The sequence below is a fragment of the Hypanus sabinus genome, chromosome 3 (assembly GCF_030144855.1).
Source record: "Hypanus sabinus isolate sHypSab1 chromosome 3, sHypSab1.hap1, whole genome shotgun sequence".
NCBI classification, from domain to species: domain Eukaryota; kingdom Metazoa; phylum Chordata; class Chondrichthyes; order Myliobatiformes; family Dasyatidae; genus Hypanus; species Hypanus sabinus.
This window is the reverse complement of record NC_082708.1, coordinates 150,492,449-150,513,857: the sequence shown is the minus strand read 5'-3', so window position 1 is coordinate 150,513,857 and position 21,409 is coordinate 150,492,449. Positions and strand designations below refer to the sequence as shown.

General features: G+C 42.9%; 1 protein-coding gene across 1 annotated transcript in view; it reads right to left on the bottom strand.

Moving 5' to 3' along the window:
• papss1 (3'-phosphoadenosine 5'-phosphosulfate synthase 1) overlaps nt 1-17,663 on the bottom strand; it is a 126,922-nt gene extending 109,259 nt beyond the window's left edge. The window contains exon 1 of the mRNA XM_059965377.1: nt 17,579-17,663. Coding sequence (XP_059821360.1) covers nt 17,579-17,648 — 70 coding nt within the window. The 5' untranslated portion in view covers nt 17,649-17,663. The remainder of the gene's footprint in view (nt 1-17,578) is intronic.
• Nucleotides 17,664-21,409: the final 3,746 nt, after the last annotated feature.

Below are 21,409 nucleotides of genomic sequence, written 5' to 3'. Positions count from 1 at the left end.
AGGAAGTTACCAGGAAAGTGGATGAAGGCAATGCAGTGGATGTTGTCTATTTGGATTTCAGTAAGGCATTTGACAAGGTCCAGCATGGAAGTTGGTCAAGGAGGTTTAGTACTCAGCATTCAAGATGAAGTTGGACTAGATAATGGCTTTGTGGGAGAAGCAAGAGAGTGGGAGTAAATAGTTGCCTCTCTGGAATGGTAGAGTACTGAAGAGTGCAGTCGAACAAAGAGATCTCAGACAGAGTTCCATAATTCATTGAAAGTGGCATGACAGTTCGATAGGGTCATAAGGAAGTTTTTGGCATTTGGCCTTCATAAAACAAAGTACTGAGAACAGGGGATTGGATGCTAGGTTGAAGTTGTATAAGACTTAATTCGGAGTGTTGTGTGCATTTTTGGTTACCTACTTACAGGAATGATGTAAATAATGTTGAACGAGCACAGGGAAAATTTACGAGGATGTTACTAGCTCTGGAAAACCTGAATTGTAAGGAAAGATTGAATAAGTTAAGACATCATTCCTTGGAATGTAGAAGATTGAGGGGAGTTTTGATAGAGGTATACAAAAATATGAGGGTATAGATAGGGTAAATGCAAGCAGGTTTTTTCCACTGAGGTTGAGCAGGACTATAATTAGTGGTCATGGGCTAATGGTGAAAAATGAAAAGTTTAAGGGGAATATGAGGGGATTCTTCTTCACCCAGCGGATCATGAGAGTGTGGAAGAAGCTACCAGTGCAAGTGGTGTATGTAAGCTCGATTTCAACACTTGAGAGAAGTTTGGATAGATACGTGGATGGTAAGAGTATGAAAGGCCATGGTCCCAGTGTAGGTTGATGGGAGTAGGCAGTTTAAATAGTTTGACATGGACTAGATGGGCTTAAGGGCCTGTTTCTGCGCTGTACTTTTCTATGATTCTGTGACTCTAAGTACATGACAGACTTTGCACCCACTCACTCACTCTCGCTCAAATGAACTCACGCTTGGCCACACCTCAAGCATCATTTTTCTAATTCAAACCATTCATATTTTAGTTACTTTCTCTCAAAGGTTAAACATTCAGCAAAGCATCTTAAAATACACATTTACAACCACTTTCCAGAATCCTAGACCTTAAAGCCTTGAAACAAAGAAAGATGGAAATTATTGGTCATAAAAAAATAGCATTCAATCACCCCCACATCAACCAAAATTGCAACATCTTCTGAGCTTTCTCAAACACAGATCTCTGATCTATAGAATTTTGTTTGTGTGACTAGTTTGTCTTACAATCTTGTGCAATGTTTTCTACTTTAGAGCAATTCATTCTTCTAGAACCATGCTAGAATCTTCTGTTCTAATCGGAAGTACTCTGACCTGTTCACAATCCCATTTGTGTTCAGCCCATGCCCCTGGTTTTCCTGCTTTAATCTGTATACACCATCTGGGCTCCAGTCCCTGCTCATCAGGGCTGCTGTGGCCACGTTGTTTGTTCTGTGAATGTTAGGAGGTTGCTGACTCTAACTTGTCCACGTAATCAGATCCGTCCCTGAATCAATGACAGCACTTGCCTTACTAAGTGCATCTGTCCTCAGAGCAATACCTTAATTGTTCGGGCACACCCAAAGATCTACTGGAAAGCACACTCCCTTTCCCTGAGGCTCACCTTTTTCTGCCCTCATTGTTTCCTCCTCTACATTGTTTCCTGTAAGATAAATAACCTCTCCAGTCCTGGGCAAGGGTAGATCGGTATGGATACTGATTCTTCTGGGTCCACTAACATATCACTTCGTTCTCCCCCTTAAGGCTTTTGTGTGCAGCCATGGGTGACCAGTACTGGCAATGAGAGCTGCCGATAGCTGTTTGTCTTTAATAGTTCTATAATCTGGTCAGTGGTTCAAGGTGAATACAGAAGATGCTGCTGTAGTTTCTACCTATCTTGGTGGGTGCCTGTCAGATCTTCTTTCCTTCCTGCAACTTTGCCCCTGACCATGGCCTGAGAGGCCACAGCTGTAGCAAACCATTGTCTTTATCCTTCTATTTCTATTCTGGGAGTCCTTTGTTAGGTGCCCTGGTTGCTAGCACACAAATCAAGTCCTCTGTGTCCTGCAGCAACTATATCCACTTCAGTCACATTACGACTTCTCTTTCCTCTCTATCGAACTATTTCCCCAGCTCAATAAACTATTGTGGAGTAGCTGGATCCCACAGTTATTCCCAGATGTAAAACTTCCTGGGGGACTGAGCATTTTCAGGAAGACTGGATCATTTGTCTCCAGATCATACAGTCCTGTGTATACCTCATTGACCCAGTATTATCTCATGAACCCATGCAGGTTCATTGGCCTTCTGAATAAGCGACATTTTCATTTCCCAGTTACTCTCTTCTCCTCCAAGTCACTGCCACACTTCTTACTTGAAGTTCCAATGTATTTCCTCATTGTTGGCTTTCCCAATAGTTGGGAATATTCCATCCTGTAACCCTGGGGTCATACTGCCCCATAGATTTCTTGGGCATTCCCAGAATCATTCCTTTGTGAACTTCCTCTCCAATGCCAGCACATCTTTTCTTAGATAAGGGGCCCAAAACAGCTCACAATACTCCAAGTGTGGTCTGACCAATGTCTTATAAAGCCCCAGTAATATATCTTTGCTCTTATATTCTAGTTCTCTTGAAATGAAGGCTAACATTGCATTTTCCTTCCTTACCATCAACTTAACCTGGAAATTAACCTGTAGAGAGTCATGCATAGAACTTCTGATTTTTGGAGTTTCTTTCTGTTTAGAAAATAGTGTACAACTTTCTTCTTCCTACCAGAGTGCATGACTATACACTTCCCCACTATATATTCCATCTGTCACTTCTTTGCCCAAAATCCTAATTTGTCTATGTTCTTCTGAAGATTTCTTGCTTCCTTAACACTATCTGTTTCTGTTTCATTGACAAACTTGGACAGAAGCCCATCAACTCCGTCATCCAAATCATCGGCATAGAACATAAAAAGAAGTAGTCCCAATACTGACCCCTACAGAACAACACTAATTACTGGTAGACAACCAGAGAAGTCCCCCTTTATTCCTATTCTTTGACTCCTACCATTCTGCCAGCCTTATATCCAAGCAACACATACAAAATGCTGGAGGAACTCAGCAGGCCAAGCAGCATCTATGGATAACAGTATAGTCGACATTTCGGGCTGAGACCCTTCATCAGGACTTAGAAAACATAGAAAACTTACGACACAGTACAGGTCCTTCGGCCCACAAAGCTGTGCCAAACATGTCCTTACCTTGGAAATTACCTAGGGTTACCCATAGCCCTCTATTTTTCTAAGCTCCATGTACCTGTCCAGGAGTCTTTTAAAAGACCCTATCGTATCCGCCTCCACCACCATCACCAGAAGCCCATTCCACGCATTCACCATTCCCTGAGTAAAAAAAACTTACCCCTGACATCTCCTCTGTACCTACTTCCAAGCACCTTAAAACTGTGCCCTCTCATGATAGCCATTCCAGCCCTGAGGAAAAGTATGTGAATTTCTACATAATCAATGCCTCTCATCATCTTATACAACTCTATCAGGTCATCTCTCATCCTCCGTCACTCCAAGGAGAAAAGGCCAGGTTCACTCAACCTGTTTCATAAGGCATGCTCCACAATCCAGGCAATATCCTTGTAAATCTCCTCTGCACCCTTTCTATGGCTTCCACATTCTTCCTGTAGTGAGGCAACCAGAACTGAGCACAGTACTCCAAGTGGGGTCTGACCAGGGTCCTATATAGCTGCAACATTACCTCTCAGCTCTTAAACTCAATCCCACAGTTGATGAAGGCCAATGCGCTGTATTCCTTCTTAACCACAGAGTCAACCTGCGCAGCAGCTTTGAGTGTCCTATGGACTCGGACCCCAAGATCCCTCTGATCTTCCACACTGCCAAACGTCTTAACATTAATACTATATTCTGCCATTGTATTTGACCTACCAAAATGAACCACCTCACACTTATCTGGGTCAAACTCCATCTGCCATCTCTCAGCCCAGTTTTGCATCCTATCAATGTCCCTCCGTAACCTCTGGCAGCCTTCCACACTATCCACAACACCTCCAACTTTTGTGTCATCAGCAGATTTACTAACCCATCCCTCCACTTTCTCATCCAGGTCATTTATAAAAATCACAAAGAATAGAGGTCCCAGAACTGATCCCTGAGGCACACCACTGATCACCAACCTCCATGCAGAATATGACCCATCTACAACCACTCTTTGCCTTCTGTGGGCAAGCCAGTTCTGGATCCACAAAGTGATGTCCCCTTGGATCCCATGCCTCCCTACTTTCTCAATAAGTCTTGCACGGGATATCTTATCAAATGCCTTGCTGAAATCCATATACAGTACATATACTGCTCTACCCTCATCAATGTGTTTAGTCACATCCTCAAAAATTCAATCAGGCTCGTAGGCATGACCTGCCCTTGACAAAGCCATGCTGACTATTCCTAATCATATTATACCTCTTCAAATGTTCATAAATCCTGCCTAACAGGATCTTCTCCATCAACTTAACAACTACTGAAGTAAGACCGACTGGTCTATAATTTTCTGGGCTATCTCTACTCCCTTTCTTGCATAAGGGAACAATATCTGCAACCCTCCAATCCTCCGGAACCTCTCCCATCCCCATTGATGATGCAAAGATCATTGCCAAAGGCTCAGAAATCTCCTCCCTCTCCTCCCACAGTAGCCCGGGGTACATCTTGTCCAGTCCTGGTGACTTATCCAACTTGATGCTTTCCAATGTCCCCACCAAATCCTCTTCTTTAATATCTACATACTCAAGCTTTTCAGTCCACTGTAAGTCATCTCTACAATCGCCAAGATCCTTTTCCGTAGTGAATACTGAAGCAAAGTATTCATTAAGTACCTCTGCTATCTCCTCTGGTTCCATACACACTTTTCCACTGTCACATTTGATTGGTCCTATTCTCTCACATCTTATCCTCTTGTTCTTCACATACTTGTAGAATGCCTTGGGGTTTTACTTAATCCTGTCTTAATCCAAGACTTTCTCATGGCCCCTTCTGGCTCTCCTAATTTCTTTCTCAAGCTCCTTCCTGCTAGCCTTATAATCTTCTAGATTTATATCTTTACCTAGTTTTTTGAACCTTTCGTAAGCTTTTCTTTTCTTCTTGACTAGATTTACAACAGACTTATATCCAGGTTCTTATCTTATTAAGCAACCTCATGTGCAGTACCTTGTCAAAGGCCTTTTGAAAATCCAGGTAAACAAAATGAACTGACTTTCCTTTATTACTCCTGATCATTATTTCCTCAAAGAATTCCAACAGATTTGTCATCCCCTTAAGAAAACTATGCTGACTTTGGCCCATTTTGTCATGTTCTTCCAAGTAACCTGAAACCTCATCCTTAATAACAGGCTCCAACATCTTTCTAATCACTGAAGTCAGGCTAAATGGATTATAATTTTCTTTCTTCTGCCTCCCTCCCTTCTTAAAGAGTGAAGTGAAATTTGCAATTTTCCAGTCCTCCAGAATTATGCCAGAATCTAGTGATTCTTCTCCCTCACAAACTGCAGGATGAATTCTATCATATTATGAGCACTACCTCCCAATGGTCCTTTTACCTTTATCTTCCTAATCAAATCTGGTTCATTAACCAACATCTAGTCTAGATTTGCCTTTCCCTTAGTGGGCTCAACCACAAGCTACTCTAAAATGCCATCTCGTAGGCATTCTGCAAATTCCCACTCTTGGGATCCAGAACCAACATGATTTTTCGAATCTACCAATATATTGAAATCCCCCATGACTATCACAACTATTGCCCTTTTTACATGCCTTTTCAATCTCCCATCATAATTTGTAGCCCACATCCTGGCTACTGTTCGGAGGTCTGTATGTAACTCTCATCTGGGTCTCTTTACCCTTGCAGTTTCTTAACTCTACCCCAAGGAGGCAACGTTTTCCAATCCTCACCTCTTTCTAAGGATTTGATTTCATTTTAGAGCCACCCTATCCCCTCTGCCTACCTGCCTGTCCTTTTGATACAAGGTGTACCTTGGATGTCAGGCTCTCATCTACGATCTTCTTTCAGCCACCCCACATCTCAGTGATGCCCACAATGTCACACTTGCTGATCTCTAACTACGCTGCAAGATTATCAACCTTATTCCGTATACTGTGTGCATTCAAACATAACACCTTCAGTCTTGTTTTCATCACCCGTTTCTTTAATGGCCTCCTGCTGCACTTCAACTCGTCCTTCCTCACAGTCTCACTAGACACTGCATCAACTTGTATACCAACTGTCCCATCTTCAGCCCTATCACTCCGGTTCACATCCCCCTGCCAAATTAGTTTAAACCCTCCCCCACAGCTCAAGTAAACCTGCCACAAGGATATTGGTCCCCCTTGGGTTCAGGTGTAGAAGTATTATCGGCCTTGGTCTCTGATGTCCTGACTCCCATGACAGTGTCTGGATCTAAACTGAGTATTACTCCATCAGGCAGATATTTCTGTGACCCTGACGACTGCAGGGATTTTATTACCTAGTGTGAGCTAACGTTCCAAGTCCAACCAGGTCAGTTTGGTGATGATGCACATAAACATGCTGTACTGCTTAGACGCATCCCCACTCAGCCTGTTCAATGCTCTGTGAGAACAAGGTCCTCTTGCAGCCCAGTCTTTCCAGCAAATCATGGTCAAGCTTAAGAGAGTGTTTGATCTTCCAATATGGGGTCAGGATGTAGCCCTCCGACTCCAGCAGCAGCACCAAACAAAAGGTTCGGCGAGAGACCACATAGTAAATTTCTACACACTTGCAGCTGAGATGGATGGAATAAGAGATCCTCCATCGCCATTTTGGTGCATGGGCTGAGTGCAGGGGTTCAGCATGAGATCGTGGTGCGTGATGAACAGGACAGCCTGGATGACACGATAAATCTGGCCATTTGACTTGACATCCGGGCAACCGAGAGGCGTAGAGAAACTATGCCTCGAGCTTCCCACTCTTTAGATCATGACTGTCTTCATCCTCTCCCTTGTCAGCCAGTACCCAGACTGTGCAGGAGCCTAGACAGGTAGGGTGCATGCACCTATCGCAGGAAGTCAGGTTTTTGCCTCTACTGTGGCCATCCAGGACACTTCCCGGCATCATGTATCAAGTGCCCAGTAAAAGAGGAACGAAGGGGAATTCTTTCTGCAAGCATCTTCCCCTAATGCTCCCAGCTTGCTTGTTGTGAGTGTCCCAGATCCATGAGATCCTGGGCAGCCAGGAAACTCATGGATATCTTTCGGGCTCACAGATGAAGAGGTCTGACTCAACATTTCAGAAAGAATATCACTGTCAACGCTCTTGATGGTCAGACTATAGGCATTGGCAAAGTCCACCTTTTCACAGAGCCCCTCAACATGCTGGAAGGCAACCACAGGGAGCTCCTCTCCTTCTGTCTTGTTGATTCACTTGAACTGCCATTGGAGCTAGACCTTCCCTGGCTATCTCAACACAACACATGGATTGATTGGTCCCTAAAGGCACTCCAGGAGTGGGGACTGGCATGTCTGTCTGGGTCCAGCTTTGTCAGCGTAAACCTTCCTGTGCCAACTGCTAGTGTGGACCTGTCTGATCTTTCAGCTGAATATGCTGACCTTCTTGAGCTCTTCATTAAAAAAAGGCCTCCACACCACCCATATGACTGCACCATTGATCTCTTACCTGGTCCTGGTCTTCTATGGTGCCAGCTCTTTTTCCTCTCTTATCCTCAGTTGATGGCTGTGCAAGAATACATCAAGGAGGCATTAGCCTGAGGATTTATCCATCCATCACCCTCGCCAGCAAGGGTGAGCTTCTTCTTTGTGAGCAGGAAGGTCAACAAGCTCTGTCTCCGCATTGATTATTGGCCCATCAACAACATCACGGTGAAGAAGCACAAACCTCTTTCCCAGCTTGCCTCTGCCTTTGAACATCTCCAAGAGCAACCATATTCTCCAAGACAGATCTGCGCTATGTTTTCAGCCTGGTTTGTATCTGAGAAGAGCACAAATGGAAGACAGCATTCAATACCTCCTCTATGAGTACCTCATGATGCCTTTTGATCTGGCCAACATCCCTGCTGTTTTTCAGGCCCTAATCAATGATATACTCTGGGACATATTGAAATCACTGTTTTTGTGTACTTGGAAGAAATTCTTATCAATTCCTGTTTTCACCAGGGACACATCCAACATGTCCGGATGGTCCTCAGATGGCTTCTTGAGAACAACCTTTATGCCAAGTCAGAAAAGTGTGAGTTCCACAAAGAGCGGGTTTTGTTCATGGGCTATATCCTCACCCCTTCCAGTGTTTAAATGGACCCATATAAAGTTCAGTCAGTCACTGAGTAGCCTAAACAGATGAGGCTCTTTCTTCATGGGGCTTGTAAACTTTTATTGCCACTTCATCAGAAACTTCAGATCCATTGCAGCCCCATACATATACTCACCTAGAACTCTTATGGACAAGTGATGCAGACCAAGCATTCTCAGAACTTAAGCGACACTTCACCACTGCCCCAGTGCTGCAACATCTAGCCCCATCGTCAAGGTAGATGCATCAGATTTCAGCATTGGAGCTGTAATCTTCCAGGGCTCTTCTGTGGATAATCAGCTACACTCCTGTGCTTTTCTTCCCTTCTCTTGAATCTTGATGAGTGTAGTTACTGTTATGAATGTACCACAACTCTGAGGGGCCGAAGGATGCGGGGTAGGCCCCTCCTTTGTGAGAATCGCAAGATAACTATTGAGTCAGTTCAGGAGACCCAGGAAATGAGAGAGAGACGTTTGGAATGTCTTGACCCCACCCCCCCAGCGAAATAAAGCTACGGGAAACGGCCATTGTCTCTTGGAGACGGAATTGTGTATTAAAATACTGTGCTTCGTGGAAGCCTTCAGGGAACGTGGGCTGGTTGGGGGAAGGCATCATCCCAACCTGATTGACATCTGCGACCCTGTGAGTCAGGATAAAAGAGGGTCTGTGGGAACAGCCCCTCAGACGCACCAGAAGAAACGCTAGCGATCCCGTAATAGTGAAAGCCAGTGGGAAGGCCATGTGTGTCCGGTTCCATTTGCCCCGGAATCGGTGTGCCTTTACCACGGAAGAACGGTTTTTAGCTAAGAACGGGGAAATTAACTTCCAATGACTCTCGAAGGATTGACATCATAAAAGGACTGGGCAAGTTGTAACCCGTCTTTCTCTCAAAACAAAACGCTGCAGCTTGAATGAACTAAAGTGACTTTTATATTTCCATCGGACAATACATTATCCCCTAGACAACGATAGAGCTATTCCTTATTGATTATTATTATACCCGTGCTTTTAGATTTAGTATTGACGATGTATATTATCTGTATGTTTGCATTGATATTATTTTGTGTATTTTTATCAATAAATACTGTTAAAAATAGTACCATCAGACTTAAACAGACCTCTCTATCTTTGCTGGTAAGTGACCCAGTTACGGGGTATGTAACATTACGATGTCAGGAACAAGAACTCCTGGCTGTCAAGGAGCAAGCCCCTTTTGCATATGGAAAGACCACATGAATCTCTTACATATTTGGGATGCCAGGAAACTCAACTCCCATCAAGCCTGTTGGACTCTCTTTTTCACCCAGTGTAATTACCCCTTTACCTACAGTCCTGGCGGCAAGAACACCAAGGCCAGTGCTCTCTCCCACCAGTATGACATCTCTGAGGATAATGCCAATCGAGAGCCCACTCTTCTTTGCTCATGCATTGCCACTCCATTTATTTGGGGAATGGAAGCAGAGGCGATGACTGCCCAACAGTCTGATCCAGGCCCAGGTGAGGGGCCTCCCAACCGGCTGTTTGTCATTGCCACTGTGCACCCTAGAGGGCTGGAGTGGGGACATTTTTCATCTGGTTGGTCATCTAAGAATTCAATGGACCCTGAAATTTATAAAGAGATGACCTTGGTGGCCGTCTATGTCCCTGGATGACCACAACTTTGTCTCCGCCCGCCTTGCTTGTGCCCAGATCAAGGTGCCATGTCAGTGCCCTGTGGGTCTGCTCTGCCTGCTGCCTGTGCTTTGCCACCTCTGGTCCCACCTCTTGGTGGATTTCATCACTGGTCTGCCCTCATCAGATGGAAATGCTGCCATCCTGGTGGTTGTGAGCTGGTTCTCCAAAACTGCCCACTTCATTGCTCTCCCTAAGCTCCCATCAGCTTGTAAGACTGCAACCCTCATGGTTCAGCATGTGCTCAGGCTGCAGGCCTTGCCTCGGGACATAGTGTCTGATCGAGGACCACAGTTCACATTCTGCTTTGGGAAGGCTTTCTGTTCTCTTGAATGAACCACAGCCAGCTTCTTGCCAGTTTTCCCCCCCCCCAATCTAATGACCAGACTGAGAGAGTGTATCAGGAGCTGAAGGTATGCCTGTGCTGTCTTGTCTCTTCCAGCCCCACGATCTGGAGCTCACAACTGGTCCGGACAGAGATTGCCCACAATAACTCCAGTCGCCCACCACTGGCATGTCCCCCTTAGAAGCCAGAAGGGATTCCAGCCACTACTCTTCCCTGACTAGGAGATTGAGATGGGAGTTGCTGCTGGTGAATAGTTGGTCCAATGCTAAAAAGCACACATGGAGATGGCTAGGGCTTTTCTGCTGCACAATCAGAACCAATATGTTCAACAGGCTGATCAACTCAGCCGACAGAACAAGGGAGAAAGTCTGGCTGGCTTTTAGAGATCTTCCTTTGAAAGTTGAATGCTGTGAGTTGACCCTACGCTATGTGGAACTACTTGTAATGGAGAATGCTGTCAACAAGATCTCGTATAGATTGCACCCACTATCATTGATAAATTTCACCCAGTGCTCCATATTTCCCAGCTCTTGCCAGTGACTTCCTCCCTCCTTGCTCCAGTCACACACCTCCCCCTTCTCCCTGCTGGCGCATGGGTCTCTGGTCTATACCGTGTGGTGCCTTTTGGCATCTTGCTGGGTACGGGCAGGGTCCAGTGTCTTGTGGATTGGGAGAGGTATGACCCAGAGGAATGCCCTTGGGTTCTGACCCAAATCCTGGACAAGTCTCTCATTTGGGACTTCCAGCATGCAGAGCTCTCTGACACCTTGTGAGATGGACCCTGCCACACTCTAGGGACTTCTCTGCAGAGTCTGGGTGTCCTTGCAGGTGGGCGACAGAACGGGGTTGCCAATTGCACCTATAAGTATGCACATTCTAGGCAATTTATGTTTCATTGTGATTGCAGTTAACTCCTTTCCTCTCATTTCAGCCTTGTTGAATCTCGACCAAAAAGCGTGTAGATTGACACCATAAAGAGGTGATATTTATTAGTGTTAAGTTACTGCTCCCAAGACGTAGTATCAGTGCTAGCTTTCAGTTTGAGAGTTTTAGCCAACAGCCCTGTTGGTCTAGCGTTTATTATTTTTTCTTTATTTCTGCACAATTCTTATTAAAATTCGTTGAACTGTTCATCTGCTTCAGTGTATCTCCCTCTGCACTTGCACCATAACTGCACATTCCTGTCAATATAGCCTTTGCATTCTCCCCTCTTCATAAATGAGCTCATGATGTTGTATCCCTTTTGTGAAGAAAGTTAAATATTTCTGCACTATTGTCCTTCTTTGGCTCAAACCACATCACATTCTTATATCCTTAAGATCAATAGGTGATTCAATGTAGTTTCAATAGTTACAATGACATTGTTTGCTTCAATACTTAGGGTTGATAATGTTTCCTTTGAATTGCATGTCTACAGTGGGCGACACCGCTGAATGTTCAAATACTTTTGCTAAGTCAAACTACTTGCCTGAATTTACACAATGCTCACACTGTTACAATAGTGCAAATTCCTTAAAACATAGTCGATGTAGGGCAATTGCCACTTTGGTTGCAAGAACAGGAAAACAGATTATTATCTGAACAGTGGCCAGTTAGGAAAAGGGGAGATGCAAGGAGACCTGGGTGTCATTGTACACCAGTCATTGAAGGTGGGCATGCAGGTACAGCAGGCGGTGAAAAAGGCAAATGGTATGTTGGCATTCATAGCAAAAGGATTTGAGTATAGGAGCAGGGGGGTTCTACTGCAGTTGTATAAGGCCTTGGTGAGACCGCACCTAGAGTATTGTGTGCAGTTTGGTTCCCTAATCTGAGGAAAGACATTCTTGCCATAGAGGGAGTACAGAGAAGGTTCACCAGATTGATTCCTGGGATGGCAGGACTTTCACATGAAGAAAGACTGGATTGACTATGCTTATACTCACTGGAATTTAGAAGATTGAGGGGGGATCTTATTGAAATGTATAAAATTCTAAAGGGATTGGACAGGCTAGATGCAGGAAGGTTGTTTCCGATGTTGGGGAAGTCCAGAATGAGGGGTCACAGTTTAAGGATAAAGGGGAAGCCTTTTAGGACCAAGATGAGGAAAAACTTCTTCACACGGAGAGTGGTGAATCTGTGGAATTCTCTGCCACAGGAAACAGTTGAGGCCAGTTCATTGACTATATTTAAGAGGAAGTTAGATATGGCCCTTGTGGCTAAAGGGATTAGGGGGTATGGAGAGAAAGCAGGTACTGGTTTCTGAGTTGGATGATCAGCCATGATCATACTGAATGGCGGTGCAGGCTTGAAGGGTCAAATGGCCTACTCTTGTACCTATTTTCTATGTTCCTATGTTTCTATTAACACAACCCCTTTCTCCTAACATTTGGCTGAGTCATATGCTAATGTCATCATTTTGCAAAGCTGTGCTTTTTATTTCAATTTACTGCTTGCAAGTTACAATCTACATTAAGAACTTCCTTGAATCTTCACATAACTCCAGAATACTCGCTAACCCTGGAACTACTTATTGTCCTGTATTCTTTACTGATCTTTCTGAGTTAACTTGTCCAACATGAATTGATCCTTTTGAGGGAGTAAGCTCTTCTCAGGCTTTGAGTTGGGTACAGGTATCGATTTTAACCAATATTTCGATGACAAACTCTGCCACCTTGTCATTGAAACACTGATTAAAATTGATACCTGTACCCGGCTGAAAGCTGGAGAAAAGTTTATTTGTCGTATATGCCAGGAATGCACTAGGTCCTTTATTGATCACTTAGTAGTTTTTCTGTCCAATGGAGCAAAATGGATTCCTAGTGGGAGAGGTCAGGGGACCCAAAGAGAGAGATATTCTGTTATGGCAGATCTCAAGGACAGGTTGAGAGTAAATATAGATGACCAAGGGAATTGCCATTGTAGAATCTTCCTATAGTTGCCCTGATTCACATTCTGTTTGCATTACTTCTTTGTGTTGCATGTAATTTAAGCAATCCACAGAGATTAGAATAAATTGATTTTTTTAATTATACAGTTTGAAGAAGAAAGTATTGAATCTAATCAGTATTACAGATACAGAGATAAGAAGATCACTGTTACTGAGGCATGAGCAATATTAGTTATTCTGGTGGGCTGAGCTGGTATTATTTATACTGTAGTGTGAAACAGTGATCTGTGGAGAACTCTGCATGCAAAATTGTGCTTAAGTCATGATTTCTGCAAAGTGCCACAGATCCATTCTTTTGCTGCCCACATTCTATCCCACATCGAGTTCCAATCATATTTGCTTTTCAATCCACATCGGCTCCCAGCACATCTAGATTAAAATCCACAGCCTTGCATTTAAATCACTCAATAGTTTATGTACAGTAATGTTGTAACATATTGGACGCTTTGTATTTCAGAGAATGCTTGTGCTAAAGATTGCACATTGAATGTTTAAAAGTAAAGAAGGGGAAACTTACAAAACTTCTCATGCAAATTGCAGGATCTTTAGCCCTCATCTTGAACAGACAAGGCTTCAGGGCAGTTTATGCAAGTTTAGTAAGTGCACAAGTATTTGGCGGATGCAGTAGAATATAAATATTCACTTTGGTGGGAAAACAGAAGAGTACAGTGATATATAGGACATCAGGAACTGCTATGTACTCTGCTTCAGAGACATGGCTCACCTCAGTACTCCAGCTTGAGGGATACACCTGCCCCTGCATGGATCAGGTTGTGGCATCAGGTAAAGGCAGAGGCAGCAGTATTTTCTTCATGACTATAGCGCATAGACTTGGAGGTTTTGTCTCAGTCCTGCTCTCCTGACTTGGAACATCTGGCAGACAAGAGCCATTCATTCTATCTGATAAGGGAATTCTCCACCATCATCCTAGTTACAGTGCGCATTCCAACCTGAGCAGATGTCAAGCTGGTACTGGAGGAGCTGAGCCCTGGGATCAAAGTCAAGAGACAGAACACCCTGATACCTTCCCAATCATTGCAAAGAATTTCAACCAGGCCAGCTTAAAGAAGTCTTTGGCAAGCTACTGACAACACTTCACCTATGGAACCAGAAGAGCCAATATCCTTGATCACTGCTATACCACCATCAAGACCCTATTCAAGGATTAATCTTTTGATCTGAATGAATAAAACAGTCATCACCAATGTCATCAGTATGTGGCTAGGTCTGTGGTTTTCATATTCCGCAACCCTGAACCCTACAGGAAGTCCAGATATGACCTATGGAAGGCAATTTCATGTGAAGGTAGAGACACAGTCTAATGCATGTCAACTGTGCAGGATTTGCAAGCCATTATTACTAGAAGGTGAAACCTGACTGCAAAACTTGATATTCATTTCTTATTTATTTATTGGTATTATTATGATTATTATTTCCTTATTTTTCTTTTGTATTTGCACATTTTGCTGTCTTTTGCACTTTGGTTGTTTGACCATCCTCTAGGGTACAGTCTTTCACGGATTCCATTCTGTTTCTTAGATTTACTGAGTATGCCCACAAGAAAACAAATCTCAGGGTTGTATGTGGTGACCTTTGATAATAAACTTACTTTGTACTAATACTTAAAAAATGACTGTGATGTTTCACTCCTGGATGAGTTCAATGCTTTTTATGCACACTTTGAAAAGGAGAATAAAACTACACCTGTGATCTCTGTCTCAGACCATCCGTCATTAAGGTGAAGCCTCACAGGGTGTCAGGCCCCGATAGCATACCTGGCAGGGTACTGAGAAGCTGTGCCAAACAACTAGCTGGAGTATTCAAAAACGTCTTCAACCTCTCTTGCTGCAGGTGCATTTGCTTCAAAAGGGCATCAATCATGCCAGTGCCCAAGAAGAGTTGGGTGAGCTGCCTCAACAACTAATGTCCAGGGGGTCTATAGTGGATGCAATCTTACTGGCTCTCCACTTGGTCCTGGATTATCTGAATAATAGCAATATCTCTGTCAGACTGTTTTTCATTGATTATAGTTCAGCATTTAACACAATCATTGAATTGAATTATTACTTACATTCTTCATATACATGAGGAGTAAAACACTTTACGTTATGTCTCCGTCTAAATGTGCAACGTGCATTTTATAGTTATTTATAATAAATAGTATGTACAACAGGACAGTCAATATAACTAGAAATACGGTTGTGTCGGGTGAATTAATCAGTTTGATGGCCGTCCTGGAGCCTGTTGCTCCTGGATTTTATGCTGCGGTACCGTTTCTCCGATGGTAGCAGCAGGAACAGTTTGTGGTTGGGGTGACTCAGGTCCCCAATCATCCTTTGGGCCCATTTTACACACCTGTCTTTGTAAATGTCCTGAATAGTGAGAAGTTCACATCTATAGATGTGCTGAGTTGTCCGCTCCATTCTCTGCAGAGTCCTGTGATTGAGGGAAGTACGGTTCCCATATCAGGCAGTGATGCAGCCAGTCAGGATGCTCTCAATCATGCCCTTATAGAAAGTTCTTAAGATTTGGGGGCCCATGCCAAACTTCTTCAGCTGTCTGAGGTGAAAGAGGCCAATTGTCAATGCCAATCAATAAGCTTCAAAACCTGGTTTGTACCCCACCCCCCAACTGGATCCTTGACTTTTTAATCAGGAGACTACTGTCCATGAACATCAATATTAACATCTTCTCCTTGCTGACGAGCAATGTGACACAGCACAAGGATGTGTACTAAGCCCACTGCTCTCCTCGCTCTATACTCATAGATAGATATAGATAGATAGATAGATAGATAGATACTTTATTGATCCCAAAGGAAACTACAGCATCACAGTAGCACTACTAACTCACAGATACACAAATATTAGAAGAGAAATAAGAAAAAATTTTTAAAAGTAAGTTACCTTAAATATAAGGTATACAAGATTTACAAGTCACAGATTACAAGATTTACAAGATTTCCAAGTTCACAGTGATAAGGTGGTAGTGCAAGAATTACTGTAATATTATACAGGAATGGGTGCACATTCACACCCACTGTTCAGATAAGAAGTGATTGTAATATTGCACGGTATTGCACAGGGTGTCTGCGACAGTAGGGCTGTGGTAAACAGTGCTAAATAAAGCTTAAACAGAGCTCTGGTAAATAGAGGTTAATAACAATCTAACAGGAGTGGCGGGGGTGTGGGGGGTCATCACTTCCCTGGCTATAGGTTGACTCATTATAGAGCCTAATGGCCAAGGGTAAGAATGACCTCATATAGTGCTCTTCGGAACAGCACAGTTGTTTTAGTCCATATTGTTTGATTACAATATTAATCTTGGATGCTGAGGAATGGCTTTGAACCAATGACAGCTGGATTACAGGTTCAGCCCACTTCCATTGAGTCAGCTGCTTCTGGCTCAGAGGCTTATTTTGATGCCTTTATAAATTAACTAACCTCTCGTTATCTTTTAAATCCATTCAGAACTACAGTAGAATTATAAAGCACATAAGTAACTCAAAATTAAAAACATGTTTAACAGCGCTAACATAAAACATGCTTGGAATCTTCTCTAGTTAAAAGATCACTAATTTTACAGTCCTACAACACAACTGTTGAATATACATTTGGAATCTTGTCAAGTTAAACAGAACTGACACAATATGCTGGATATGGCCCAGGACTGAAACATCTTCATTTCAGTGATCAGCAATTGGGCCGATTTCCTGGAAAAGGGGAAGTGTTTTTGGCAGGATTGCTACAACACTAGCTCACTTTCCCTGCTATCTTGATTTTCAGTCCTGTTAGCTTTACATTCCATCTCAATAACAAAATGGAAAGCTTTTATAACAGAACATTTAATTCCATCAAGTCCATTGAAAACCAACTAATAGCACAAGATATGAAGTGTTTAAAAGATAATCCTCCATGATACAATAAGCCAAAATTCATAAATGAATATATTTATCCCAACAAAATTATCTGACAAAATTACAAACTTTGGAGGCACAGCAATCAAAGGCAAAGTAATGAGTTAAGACTTTGAAGTGACGTATATAAATGTGAAAAATACAACACTGAATCATCATACCCACTCTCTTTTTACGTGTAATTTCCCACAACCTTTCTGAGAGTGTCTTCTCCTGGCTTTTGCCCAAACTCAATTTTAAAAGCACTAGTTTTAGAATGTTCTAATGTGCCGGGAAAACAAAAGACCATCAGTGAGTGTAATAATTCCTAATCCACCTCAGGGTTTACCTTAGACAGTTTAAATACTTACACCAAGCTGCAAACAAGAAATAACTTACCCTTACATGTAGAAAGATAAACTACCCCAGATCTATTTACTGATTGATTTCTTAAATAGAATGAACTCATTAAGATCCAGAACAACCTTGTCCTACAGCACTAAGGTGAATCTGGTATGATTAGCTCCCTCTCAATCAGCAGCATTTCATTACCGTTCTGCTAGATGCTGTAGGATAATACTTTCCACTATGCCATTTCTAATTAATTATTAACAGGATAATCCTTGACACTACAGAGCTATTATGCATGATAAGAACATTTTGCGTAAGTCAAAAGAATTGTTAAAGCTTTCTCCCTATTCTATCCCACTTACTTGTATGGCCATGTTTGCGTAGAGACAACGTACAGGAACCAGTACAGAGCCTGGGTTTATAACCAAATGAATTTGAGCTCAGATCCCACTATAACAATAAAAAAAAATTCAATTCAGCATGACAAAATCTGGACATTCAAAGCTGGTAAAAATCACTGTAAAACACAAATTGCTGTGAAAAAACTCTGGGTTCTCGAACATGCTTGACACAGAAGAAGGCCCCTTGACTCATTAGATGCATGCTTCTTTCCTAAAGGGCAATCCTACTAGTTCCATTCCCTCCCCTTCCCTGCATCGCTACAATATCCTCTCTCACACATACCGCGTTAGCATAACGCTTCACGTTGCCAGCGACCAGGGTTCAATTCCTGCCACTGCCTGTAAGGAGTTTGTTTGTTCTCCTCGTGACCATGTTGGTTTCCTCCTGGTGCTCCAGTTTCTTCCCACATTCCAAAAATGTATCAATTTGTCAATTAATTGGTCATTGTAAATTGTCCTCTGATTAGGCTAGGGTTAAACTGGGTGATAGCTGGGTGGTGTGACTCGAAGGGTTGGAAGGGCCATTCTGTATGTCCCTTTTGCCATTAACTAAGGAATAACTTACAGCAGCCAATAGCCTGTGAATAAAACTTCATGATACGAGAGGAAACCAGAGCTCTTGAAGAGCTACACAAGACGAAAGCAGCATGATTAAGCCATTCGGCCCCTCAAGATTGTCTTAACATCGAATATGTTGATCGTGACTGATTTATGCTGACCTCAACTCCCTCTCTATACCAGGTGGACATTTCCTCTGTTGGAATGGGTCCAGATTGTTGTTTTAATTGTGTTTTCCTTTGAAGTTTTAGCTTTTTTTAACACCAGCTTATATGTTTGTATAATCACCAGTTTGTGAATGTTTAGTAACTTGTAGTATATTTGGTTCTAAATGCTGTAATTTCTTTGTCTAGAAAGGTGAAGAGCGACTCAGCCCGTACCTGTTCATATGTGTCTTACTTAAACCAGTTCAGGCAAGTTTGCACTATAAAAGAAAAACATGTGCATACGTTCCTTTGCTCTTTCTTTACTTGTCTTGCTTGCTGGTACATGCTGAATCTGTCTGACCTGTTCTAGAATGAACATCTAGTCAAACAGCAGTAACCATGAGATTTCCATCTCATTCTTGACTTCCAAAGAATTTTTGAACAACATCACACCCAGTCCTAACACCCTCAAATATTCTTATGTTTCCAATATTTATCTATTTTCACCTTAAAAGTATTAAATTATCTTGCCTACCCCACTCTTAGGGGCAGAAAATTTCAGGGATTCACTGCCCTTGAGAGAATAATCTTCCACCCATCCATTTAGGGAGAGAAAATGCAAATTCCCAGGGAAAGGATTGAACCCAAGTCACTGCAGCTGGGTGGTGATACTATTGACTGCTGGAGCAGTGTCCACCTTCCCCAGTTTGTATAATTGAAAAATGGCTTGAAATCAGCACCAGTTAATGAGCAATCAGCCTTACTATCTACTTACCTACCCATCTCTGTCGGCCAATCAACTTTCTTTTTTCTCCCTTCTGTCTATCTCTTACACAAGAAGGAACACAGGATCTCTTTATATGAATTAAAACTTCCAAGGCTGGTCAAATGGATTTTTCTTTGAGAATGGAATCAAAGAACGTAAGCAAGCTTAGTTAAATGGTGTTTAAATAAAACCTGGTGAAACAGCGTGAGTGAAAAGAATATAGTGTTAGGCTTCAGTGGCATTGGTTGAATTTTCAGTACAGTCACCAGGATTTTTGTGGGGGTTTTCATACTCTTTTTAGTGTATATTCACTTAAATAATACATTAACTTATACACAGTATAGTAGGCAAATATAGAGACATTATCATCTTGGAGTAAATGATAGAAAGCTACTTAATTCCTCGCACTGAAATTTTATTTGCATCTTTTTTGCCTACTGCTTATGCTGAATCATGATGAAACAAATACTGCTGCTTGTCACAACTCCAGCTCCCAGAGGCGTGCTTATGTTAATGGACAACTGTAAATCTTCATGTAGCACACACAAAACTCTGGAGGAACTCAGCAGGTCGGCCAGAATCTATGGAAATGAACGAACTATTGCCATGTTTGGCTGAGACCTTTCATCATCTCTCAATATTGGTCACTGATCCCTCTAAGCAACGTGGATGTTTGGCCGCACAGTAACTGAAATGCTACCCAGCCGGTATACAAGGTGTTGTTCCTCCAACCTGAGCGTGGCTTCATCTTGACAGTAGAGGAGGCCATGTATCAGAATGGGAATGGGACATGGAATTAAAATGTGTGGCCACTGGGAGATCCTGCTTTCTCTGGTGGACAGAGTATAGGTGTTCAGTGAAACGGTCTCCCAGTCTGTGCCAGGTCTCACCAATATATAAAAGGCCACACTGGGAGCACCAGACGCAGTATACCACACCAGCCGACTCACAATTGAAGTGTCACCTCACATGGAAGGACTGTCTGGGGCCCTGAATGGTGGTGAGGGAGGAAGTGTAAGGGCAGGTGTAGCACTTGTTCCGCTTGCAAGGATAAGTGCCAGGACGGAGATCGGTGGGAAGGGATGGGGGGGGATGAATGGACAAGGGAGACGCATAGGGAACGATCCCTGCAGAAAGCAGAAAGTGGGGGGAGGGAAATATGTGCTTGGTAGTGGAATCCCGTTGGAGGTGGCGGAAGTTACGGAGAATTATACATAGGACCCGGAGGCTGGTGGGGTGGTAGGTGAGGACAAGGGGAACCCTATCCCGAGTGGGGTGGCGGGAGGATGGGGTGAGGGTAGACATGCGGGAAATTGGAGAGATGCATTTGAGAACAGAGTTGATGGTGGAAGAAGGGAAGCCCCTTTGTTTAAAAAAAGGAAGACATCTCCTTCGTCCTGGAACGAAAAGCCTCATCCTGAGAGCAGATGCGGCAGAGACGGAGGAATTGCGAGAAGAGGGAAATGTTGGTTGGTTAATGTTGAGAAGAATGAAAACGGAGTTGATGGGTATATGTCAGGATGAATACGTTCAGGACTCCATACCCTGAGAGCTGGTACGGACTAATGGGGTAGGCGGTCAGATTTTAACCGTCTTCCACTAAAATTACCTCAGGAATTTGAGAGCACAGGGAGGAAGTTTCTGCTTCTCTCTGACTAGCTGTGTTATTGGTGAGGTATGCAAGCAGAAGCCGCTGATTCCTGTTGCTGTTGACTTAACACTTTAGCGCTCCAGGAGCTGATGAGAAGGAAATGGGTAAAACACAGCAAAAAAAAAATTCAAACAAGGTAAGGTTGGAAGCTGATCTTAGTCATCAAGTCATAGAGAAGTTCACCAACGTCACAAGCTTTGACCACCAAATCAACCGCTCTTGTACCCCAAATCACATTACTTGCTTGAAATCTACAGTATTTTTGGAAAAAATCAAACTTGAGTTCAGAATTCCCCTGATAAAATAGCATCTAAATGATTTTCTGACCTTAATATGTAGGGATTAAAATCCTAAATT